This window comes from Platalea leucorodia, assembly GCF_965183815.1.
Source record: "Platalea leucorodia genome assembly, chromosome: 9".
NCBI classification, from domain to species: domain Eukaryota; kingdom Metazoa; phylum Chordata; class Aves; order Pelecaniformes; family Threskiornithidae; genus Platalea; species Platalea leucorodia.
In genome coordinates this window covers 10,038,256-10,048,796 of record NC_138831.1, presented here as the reverse complement: position 1 = coordinate 10,048,796, position 10,541 = coordinate 10,038,256, and the positions used below count along the sequence as shown (strand labels likewise).

General features: G+C 43.5%; 1 protein-coding gene across 1 annotated transcript; it reads right to left on the bottom strand.

Moving 5' to 3' along the window:
- Nucleotides 1-293: 293 nt before the first annotated feature.
- On the bottom strand, nt 294-10,541 carry ARL6IP5 (ARF like GTPase 6 interacting protein 5). Its single transcript, XM_082321829.1, has 3 exons — nt 10,325-10,541; nt 2,382-2,599; nt 294-2,051 (listed from the first exon to the last, which is right to left on the bottom strand). The coding sequence occupies exons 1-3, from the start codon at nt 10,498-10,500 to the stop codon at nt 1,879-1,881; spliced, it is 567 nt and encodes a 188-aa protein (XP_082177955.1). The 5' UTR covers nt 10,501-10,541; the 3' UTR covers nt 294-1,878.

Below are 10,541 nucleotides of genomic sequence, written 5' to 3'. Positions count from 1 at the left end.
TATAAGAGATTGAAACAGCACAAACAAACGCTTAAGTACTCCACCTCTGTAGATGAGCCTTTGTAAGGATGCAAGAGCAAGGCCATAACATTCCTGCAGCTCAGAGGTCCCTCATGCCTCCACAAACGTCCTACAGATACAGAGCATTCAAAGCCAGCAGCTCCCCACAAGCATGGGCTTGCAGCACGAGCTGCAGGGTGACAGCAGATCTCCCACCACCACCATTCTAGGGAGTCTCACAGGCAAGCTCAAATTTCCAGCCACTTTTCCCAACCCAAAATAAATGCACTCAGTAATCACCATTGGAGTTTATTTTCCTTCATAACTGTGCAGTTTTTAAAATTCTACAATAATGATGAAGTCATAGGCTACTATGTTCTTTAAGTGTGGAAACAGGTTTCAAAAAACAAAGACCATGCGCTACAAGTGATGAACAGGCCATTGACTCTTCAGCTGGAATATACAGACATTTTCAATAAATACTGATCACTTTAACACTTAAATGGAATGACATGTTCAGATTTCTACACAGTCCCCTATGAAAACAGCATGGTAAGTTACATAAAAGCTTCAACTTTAAGGATCCTTGCTTTTTTTGTTAAATTAATTAGTTTGTTAGAAAAGAGAAATGCAAGAATATTTGAAATGGAGTGTCACCTGGACAACTTTCCCCCCCTACTGTTGGTAAGCTCTTGTTATCAAGATAAATTCCATCCAAGCTGGCAGTTAAGTTTAAATAGATATAAAAGAATCCCACACACCAGTTTCAGGAGTTGTTACAGGCAAATATCTTCATGAATTTCTAATGGGTTTTCAAAAACTGTATCTTGACATTTATTGCTTTTACTTGTAAACCTGAAATCCAGTTTATTCCTTTGAAGAGTGGCAGAAGTACAGAGTCAGTGTGAGATGCATGTTTTACTTGTATCTTTGCATTCTGGTTAAGAAGAAAGAAAAGGATGACCCACGCTCGAGAACACACATACACCTCCATCTACAAAACAGCCTATACAGACTAAAGCAGAACAAGGTAAGTCCTAAAGTAGCAGTATTTAAAAACATCAAGAGGGTAGAAACCTAGCTCATCCAATGTATCTGAAAGCTTTTTTTCCTCCTCTGCTTAGCCATAGTTTAGCTGGTATGCAAGGAAGCTTGGTTCTCCTGCAGAGAGGAGCAGTTTCTATAGATCAAGATTTTGGAGAGAACAAAGGTGCGTTTTACTGGAACTGGACAGAGGCACAGTGCCACATATATTCTTCATACTTAGATCTATTTAGACTGTTTCCCGCTGCTAAAGGAGGAATGTGAGGTGAGGACAGGAACCCATATCCGTTACAAGTATTGCACAGTTTTTCCACTTGCCAGTTAAGCTAGCGACATAGTCTCAATACAGACCGCTCAAGGTGGGGGATTTGGAAGATGCAAGGGATACCTACTTTTGATACGTTTCAGCTCACCTTGAACATTGCCAGCCTGCAGGTGCTACCCAGCATAAACTGGCCAAACTGCCATCTTGTAGAACTGAGATGAAAGGGGTGTTACTTTTAATAGACAAATTTGCTACAAGACAGTTTGAGAGACTGCATTCCATAGGTTTCCATCTCTTCCTCCTCTACCCCCCAGAAGAAGAGACAAGCAAACACGTTTAAGTTAGTATGTATTTGTGTAAACACCAGAACATTTTGCTATACAATAGAAAAAAGTTGCTGCTCTTATGTTTTTAGAGGAGCCCTGAAGATCTTGGAATACCTATGTCCTGCAACTATTAATCTGTACCACGTGCATTTCCTGTTTTGTACACAAACTGAAAGCAAGCTTGAACAATAGTAAATAGCAACTACACTCCTGCAACAGGTAAAAATGTCAAGTTGCAGCTGCTTACTCCTTTGCTTTAGATATGTAGTCAGCCAGTTTGTTGATGCTATCCTCTTGCTGTTCTAGAGCATCCAATATGATGCCCATCGGGGTCTTCTTCAAGCCTATTCCTTCCATCTTGTTCTCCAGCTTGTTCTTTATGTTCCGGAGCCTCAGAGAAGCATGGACAAACATCACTGCATGACAGAAACACACTTTTATTAATTGTTAATGCTCAACGAATGCATAGTTCTTGCAGCACTCAGCTTAAGACACACACCAATGCCATGACATCACTGGAAGAAGATGAAGTCTCAATGACTGCTTAAGTAACCGCAGGTACCCATTTAATAATAACATTAAAGATGGCTTGTGCTGTTTTGTGTGTCCCCTTCCCCCCCAGTTTTGTTTTAGGATCATTTAAATAGAGATAGTAAAGGCAACAGCCAATTTAGACTCTGCAGACTTATTTGAGAAAGCTCGCGTCACATGCCCCTAGCCACCCAGAGAAGAGGAAGAATACTTACAGAGGAGAGGAAGCGTGATCCCAAACATGAATACCATGACATCTCCCAGATAGGAGATCAAGAAGTAGCTAGACAGCATGATGACCACTACAAACGTGGTTGGATACTGCTTCTTCAGTCTGCGGAGTATATCCTTGTTGTGCGATACCCACACAAACCCCATGAACACCAGCACCACCACAGTACCGCCAATAAGCATATTCAGGGGACTCAGGAATCTGGAGAGAAGAGAGGGGGGGAAAAAAAAAAAAAAAAAAAAGAAGAAAGAGTCCTGTTTCAGAGCCTTCATGACCTGTGTCCATATAGCAAACATCTAGCTCACTGGTAACTTGTTGCTCCCTTGTACCTAGGGAGGTAAAGCATTAAGAAGTCAGTTGTTGCTGTGAAGACCTTTATTAACCTCTGATTTTTAGGCAGAAGCTAAGTAAAGCAACAAGTACAACTGAACAAGCAATCCTTAGCAGTGGATTTAGATAATCTTTGTCTGTATGTTCTCTTCCTGAGCATAGCTCAGCATAATGAGAGTTTCTGCAGCACCTCATCAATAGAAGCACTTACCACCAGGACCCCTCCTACCTGTGCAGTCAACACATTAACTCGATATCAAACCCAGAGTTAGAAAATCCCAAGCAGATGGAGCCAACAATCAGTTGCCCAAGGGATTGATCTTTTCCCTACATGTGATCAAAACCAGGCTCAGCCTAGGCCTTCAGATGAACTAGCTTTTCATGTTATCTTGTCTAGGTTTGCAAAATGGGAAAGGTAGGGGAACACTGAGTAAAGGAAGTGATTTCACTATTTCTTATTTCTGAATAAACCTTCTTATTGGTTTACACCCAAAGTAATTTTATGAACCTGCAGAAGGAGCTTACTACCATCAGCACAACAGATGGAAGACCAGTCCCAAGCATGCCTGAGAGTCAGAAGGAACTGGAGTACAGGATAAAGGTCTTGCAGGAAGCCAGCTAGGCCTGGCAAGAGGGTCACTGCTGCGGTTTGTGTTCTATTATTGCTACCAGCGTTACCAAGCAAACCAAGCCATCAAGTGGATCAGCTTTGGACTATAAACAGCAAGTCCCTTTTTTGGACCAGGGCAAGAACATCACCTGCTCAAACCACTTTCCCAAGTATTTAGAGCTTGTTTAGAGTCAAGCTTTCAGTAATGACTTTGCTTAGCTTGTTTCTGTACTCGCACAAAGTCCAAGCTCTATTATATTTCACTTATATAGTAGTAAGTTGTGTGATTCCACGTGCATTCTGATTTACTTGCTTGCACATGCACCGATCTATCTACACAGGAGCTGAGGGCTCTGAGCTGCTCCAACTATGACAGCAGCATAACACTGCCCCGATAAAGCCAGATGTAGTCAAGATTTCCTCCTGTAGACTTTGCATTCAGCCTTACTGTTCCAAAGCTAACAGGCACAATGACTCACCACTCCACCCCACTGTTGAGGAGGATGCTAGGGTTTGTGGTCTGTGCTTCATATCCGGCACAGGCAGAAGAAATCTGTTGCTGGACTGGGATGCCAACGCTTTACCTGCAGTGCCAGAGAGCAGTTTCCTAGAGAAGGAAGAACCCCCAAGAATTGTTTCAGAGCAGAGACTGGCTCTTGATTCTTTAAGTCAGTTGTGCCAACAGGAGACAGGACAACTGGATGGAAAGAGATTAAAATTCAGACTAGTTCCCCACCTGCTTCTGCTACTCATGTTGAAAAGCCAACAGGGCTTTTGGACGTGGTGATAGGGCAGACTTGCTTGTTGCATCTGAGTCACTCCCTCTAGCCAGCCAGATTATTTTTAGCTCCAAACTGTCAATCTTAAGTTTCCAGGCTGGAAAAAGTGAACAGCATTGCTCTGGAAAGAAATCAGTTTCATCTGTGCTCCTTCGCAGCAGAAGGAGGGTGACTCATGACTGGACCACACTAGTGCCTGGTTTATATATGTACTACTGGACATATGAGATTCTTAAAGTAGTTGTCACCTCCACATCACAGCTAGGGTGGAGCAGAAATGGCCAAACTTACTCAGACAGCTGACAGCAACCAATTTTTTGTTCCCAAAAATCTATGGACAAGATAATCCTGGAAGCAACAAAGGGCTAGGCAGAGCTCCACTCCACGTTTTCCATGTGTCTGGTAACTACTCTCAAAGCTTTATCTTCCCTACTCTTCCCTCTACTCTCATTACAACTTCAGAAACCGGTAGTGAAGAGCAATCCCTCCATCTTTATAAGGAAAAGACTGAAAACAACTCTGCTTTACACTTCTTTCTGGTAGTACACGGTTCTGTATAACTGACTGGCTGTAAGGGATGTGAAGGAAGGAAAAAAAAAAAAAGAATGCATTCAAAATATCCCAGTTTCCTGGGGAAAGTTATTTGAATTACATGTTTTCTGAAGTGGGCTGCATTCCAATGTGTAAAAGGAAACAGTGAACATAAGTATCAAATGAAGTCATTCAGAGCCACACAAAAACAGATGGGGATAGCAGTTGCCACTAAAAAATGGTATTCAAATTATCAGCCATGTGTCCACAGACACAACTATCCACACTGTTGATTACAGTACTGGATAGGGTGTCATATGCCAAGCTCCCCTTTATTGCTTGACTCACCCACAGCATAATTCACAGAACTATCTAAGGTTCTCCTAGAAATTTGTATGTAGAAACTTCTCCAGCAATGGCATTTTTTGGGAAGGCAGACCTCCATTATCCAGTTTCGCTCAGATCTGTTGGCATGCTGTTCTCGATAACACAATAGCTAAAGACTAAAAAGGAAAAAACATGGGTACGTTATTTTAGAACACCAGTGTCTGGGAAAGAGAGCACCGTATAACAGCCCTCAAACAACCAACATTGATATTGGCCTTATTTATATACAGATCAGAACACTATATGCCAAATTCATGCTCAGGCAAGAAGCCTGGAAGTCTTTCAAAGCTGCAGAGACAAGGTAAGTGACCAGCCATTCAGTATGTTACACGATACTTTCTAAATATAATTTCCTTTAGCAGGGATTTATGAGACCTCTCAAATACCTAAAAAATGTAATGCATGGAACTATTAGCATGGCAATGGTGTGGTAACTTGAGTTTACACTGCTCAGATAACTCAGGGGAAGAAAAACTCTTTTTGGGGTTGTAGAAGAAAACCACGAGCTTTCACAACCCTGAAAGGGGTCAGTATGGCAGGACTAAATAGCATCTGGGGGTGCTCAGCTCCCTAGCTGGATGATCTTCTGCATCACTTTCTGTGGTGAACAAGGTACAACCCTGGTAGGATGCTCTGACCTCCAGTACAGCTGGGACAAACTGGCAAGGAAAAGCTATCACCTAAGATTCAGTTTTAGCAGAGTTGCTGGGCAACTTGCAATTGCACTCCCGCTGCCCTTCAGAGACCATGTTTCCTTCAGCATCTGCTTTGATACAAAGTAAAGAGATGGGAAAAATAAATAAAATAAAAGAAACATCCTGCCTGGCTTCAGCCTGCAGGGACACAGGCATTGTCCTATGCTAAGCAGCACCGGGGGACACTTTGTATTTGTGGAAGTGGTATCAGAAGACAGCAGAGATGCAGCAGCTGGGGGTGCAGTTGTGTGGGAAGAAGTACTGGTAGTGAAGCAGCTACCTTTGGCCAGCAAAAACAGACTGAGATTTTTTTTTTTTTTTTACTGGATTCATATTTCTAGACTCTGCCCTTCATGCATCACAAGACAGGCTAGATTTCCCATATAGGTGCAGGAAAGGCTAGAGAGCTCTGCTTTCAGTGACTTACCACATCCCCTCTTCTTGACAGGTTATTTCATAGCTGCACGCTTGTGCACAGCCTTATAGCAAGGAGAGGTGAGCAGTTACTTGGAGAATATACAACTATAGCATAGGGAAAAAGAGCTAGTCAAGACGCATCCTTTGTGCAAGACAAGAAGCCTCCAGCAGCATGAGCCCAGAAATAGAACAGGCCATATAAAAAGCAAAAGCAAGCTAGCTCCATCCTTAAATCATCTCCATTTTAGATGACTGTCTCAGAGTGATTATTCAGCAGTTGCTGTCACATCTGTTTCTTTTGCATGTGACTAGGCAAGTCTGAACAAAGGCACCGAGTAGCAGACTTCCAGTCACCGAGAACAACACCTTTTTACTTTCGGCAACTCAGTTAGGCCATTACATCAAATAAGCATGAAAATTCCCTTTTAGAAGACCTTTTGCTCCATTGTGTTCCAAGCAGTGGGCAGGTTAGAGCACTTAAATACCTCCTTTCTCATTTGTACCAATTTAAACAACTTTACAGTTCTGCATCCTCTCTCCCCATACTTCTAGCTTCAATGAGGTCATATAACTGTAACTAGAGGGAGCACATAAAACTATATATGGCATGCTGTCCCAGGTGACAGCCCTCAGCATCCACAGATTTAGCAATGCTTCTTTACTTACCATTGATCACTTAGATTGCTTTGAGAACAGGAGGCAGATTCCTTTGGCAGAATTGCCAGACTTTTATGAAGTTATGTACTAATATTATTATGCAACATATGTTTTAAAGTGATGCGTTTTGCTCGCTCATTCTTAATCTTTCATTAGGCACTGGAGAAACTGAGCATTTTGCTGCTCTAGAGTCTTTGTTTTGGCAAGGGAATAGTTATAAGCACATCAGCTAAGGTAGGGATCTGGTAGAGAAAAAAAAAAAAGAAGAAAAAAGACACACACTCATTGATTGCTAGGGGTTGTGCAGAGGGACAGTAGGTGTTTTAGAGAAGAAGCGGCCAAGGAAAGAGACATCAAACCTCAGGCTGCAGAGAAGACATAATGCCAGAAGAGAATGAAGACTCTCTTAGATGCAGCACTCCGAAATCCAGTACACCTTTTAATACTGTCAGATTTAGAAACTAATTTTTAGCAAGTACATGGCAACAAGAGCCTAGAAGGAATTACATCAATTTAAGTAGTTAAGTTTGAACTGCAAGACAGAGAAGCTTTGTTGGAGAAGGTGAAAGCACAGACAAATTCCACTTATTAACCAGACTGATTGTTTGAGGGAGAGTTGCAAGCTGTTGTGGGAGGCACTAATTTTAATAAATATCTGTATAGCACTCACAATGACAGGGCCCTGGCTCAGGGTAAGAACAGGCAGTCCAGTTCCTACACAACTGGGAGAAAGGGCACAATCTGAGTTAGTAAAGATCTTGGTTTTTATCAGCAGTCTACTGCAACAGAATTGTAGGGGAAAAAAACCCCAAACCCAAACAGTACACAAGTCCAGATTAATTCTTAAATGAATTTGCAGGGCAGGGAGGGTAGAAGAGACAAGGCTGCTACCACCAGCCTGTATTAGTAGAGTGACACCAATTCAGTAGTTTTAGTTTCTTGTTCACGGATTTATTATTTTCTACCTAGTCCTGTAGGCTGAAAGCAAAATCTACGTTATTGCAAAGCACAGAAGATCATTTACATGCAACATTAGCTATCAGAGAAGGCAAATGGAGGGGTAAAGGCAGGGAAATGATGCAGTAGAGACCATTACAATTCCACTGTGCTCACGGTAAGGTTATTCCATAACTTGCAGAGAGATGGTAAAAGGCTGGAGAGGTCAACTTTGTTGTACGAGAGGCAGTAAACCGAAGCTGCGGCAGGTACTGTACTTCCAGTATGAAGAAAGCTCTAGGCTACAATTCCCATGTCAGCCCAGCACCACCACAGCTACCAAGTACTACAATAGCTGAAAATATCATCTCTGCATTATAAGTCTGTCTGTATAATTAGATGGTTTAAGAACAGGTAGAGTTGGTCATGGGCTAAGTTTAGTTTTGATCACAGGAAGACCACTACATTAGCAGTTCCAATAATCCTGCCCTCAGGCCTGTATACAGTCCTGGAGTTCCTAAAAAGCCATGATTCATCATTTATCACTCAGGGATTCCTGTCTATTACAGAATGAAGTGCAAGACAACAACTTAGTCATCAATTTTAATTTATCGGGAGAACTTTCTTTACCTTTCTCCCAAAGCCACAGTCTGGCCAAGTGAAAAAACCTCTTTAATAAAAGAAATGGATAGTTTTTCTCTACTGAAGTGTTATCCTGCTTTCTTTAGAGTTCTTATCCCATCCTCTTCAGTGTTAGAAGAATCAGATTAAGCATATACGAAAGGCTCTAAGACATGCAATAAAAAAATATTCAAGATCAAGATCCCACTGCAGGTGTTCCTCATCCTTAAGTTTTCAACTCAGAGGGTTACCACTCACTATTAAGATATTAGAATTGAAGTTCAGATATTAAACTCTATCTCCTGTCACTCTCTTCCTTCTCCACTTCTCACCCCAACAAAATAGTGGGAACTAAGCAGGAGATATATCACCCTTGATCTGAAGAAAAGAAATCAGAGTTGAAAAGGAGGAAGATATTTAGGAGACTGAGTAAAAGCTGCTGCCATCCCAGTTTTCCAACCAGAGATATCAAAACCATTTACATTTTTTTCCCCACCTTCTTGGGGTAAAGAGCTGTCCCCCTGCTTTCCAGGACCACTCTGATTTAGCTACTCATTGAGAGCTGGCTACAGCATCGCACTACTAAACAAGGGTAGATGAACACAGAAGTTTAGACCAAGGTGGTATAAGAACAGCAAGACCATGGAAATCTCATTTTATCAGTCTAGTAGTCTACTGAGCTCACTGCAACTTATTCCCACCAAAATTAAGAAGAAAGCCTACGCCACTATGCCATACCTTTAACCATCATATGCATCAAGAAGAAAAAACAGGTTTCTCAGCCTGTCATTTCACAGAGCACAGGCCAAAACTCCCTGCAACCCAGAGAATCCTCACCAACTCACATGCTGGGTCAACAGCTTCAGAAGCCCTAACAAGATGCAGATTGCTTAACACACACCAAAAAAAAAAAAAAAAAATTTAGGGGAAGAATTTTAAGCCTCTGCAACATACAAGATAAGATACGCTTCAGCCAAAACCACTCTGGCCTAGTGGCTGGGCAATTCTCCAATTTAAGCATTTGCGCATTGTTTGTTGTGAAGAGTGGAGTATTCCAGTTTCCATATTAAAAGCTTAATCATCAGCCTCTGCTGCATGTCTTGCTTAAGAGCTTTCTGACCAAAGACCCTAGAGCAATACTTGAAGAAGAGTCACATAAGCTTTGACTCAAAAGATGATTATAAGGTTGTTTTCCAGTTCTCTTCAGGAAAGGTGGGCCTGCCTCAAAGGTCTCAATCCTGCCCACCACAATTAAACGAATGGGTACCTTATTTATTTTATATCAAAGGTTTTTCAGTATGAGCTAGCTCAGAAATAAGAAAGGCTTGGTCTGTCCCCTGGACATAAGCTTAGAACTGTAACAGAGAACAGAATTCTTTTTTTTTCTTTTGTAATTCAAAGTGAAGCTTATCTCAGCTTGAGCAGTCACACTGGACAGATTTAGCGAGGAAGCGCAGATCACTGCGCAGGATGCAGCTCAGTTTTTCAGAAAGCAGCGACATCCGGCACACAAACCCATCGCTGCTTTCTGCCAGGCGCAGGGTGGGTGCCTGGAGCCCTCTCCCTTGGGCAAAAGGGCTTGATGGGCAGAAGAGGAAGATAAGAGGGAGTCCCCAGATCTGTCAGACCCCCCCCCAATAAATAAATCCTGAACCCTACTCAGCACTCCCAACCTAACAAGCCCCGCCTCCACAAGGGAGGCTGTAATCAGGCCTTAATTTTTTAAGAATTATCATCAGCGACACCGGGTAAATCAGAGGTTTAAGGAGAGGCAGCTTCCCTGCCCCTGCACCCCCGACCCCCCCCCCCGGCAGCGCAGCGCCCGGGGCCGGCCCGGACCCTTTCCCGCGGCACCGGGCCGAGGCGCAGCACCGCCCGCCCCGGGAACGGGGCCACCCCCGGGCCCGCCGCCCCCCCGGAGCCCGCCGCCCCCCCGGAGGGCGAGCGAGGCCCGCGCACTGACCCCACGATGGAGACGACGGCGGCGGCCACCATCAGGTAGTTGGTCTGGTAGTAGAGCAGGTTGCTGACCACCCGGTTGTTCCATTTCGAGATGTCCTTGAAGTCGGGCCGGGCGAAGCGATCCGAGCCGGGGAAGAAATCGTCCCAGGCCCGCAGCGGCGCCACCTGCACCTCCATGGCTGCCGCCGCCCCCGCCCCGCCGCCGCGCAGGCCTAAGA

Bases quoted from the DNA above. Each gene is read 5' to 3' on its own strand.
- ARL6IP5 (XM_082321829.1), bottom strand. From the start codon at position 10,500: ATGGAGGTGCAGGTGGCGCCGCTGCGGGCCTGGGACGATTTCTTCCCC. The intron at 2,600-10,324 runs GTCAGTGCGCGG...TCTTCTCTCCAG, and splicing joins GCCGTCGTCTCCATCGTGGG to ATTCCTGAGTCCCCTGAATA. The intron at 2,052-2,381 runs GTAAGTATTCTT...TCTGTCATGCAG, and splicing joins GATCACGCTTCCTCTCCTCT to TGATGTTTGTCCATGCTTCT.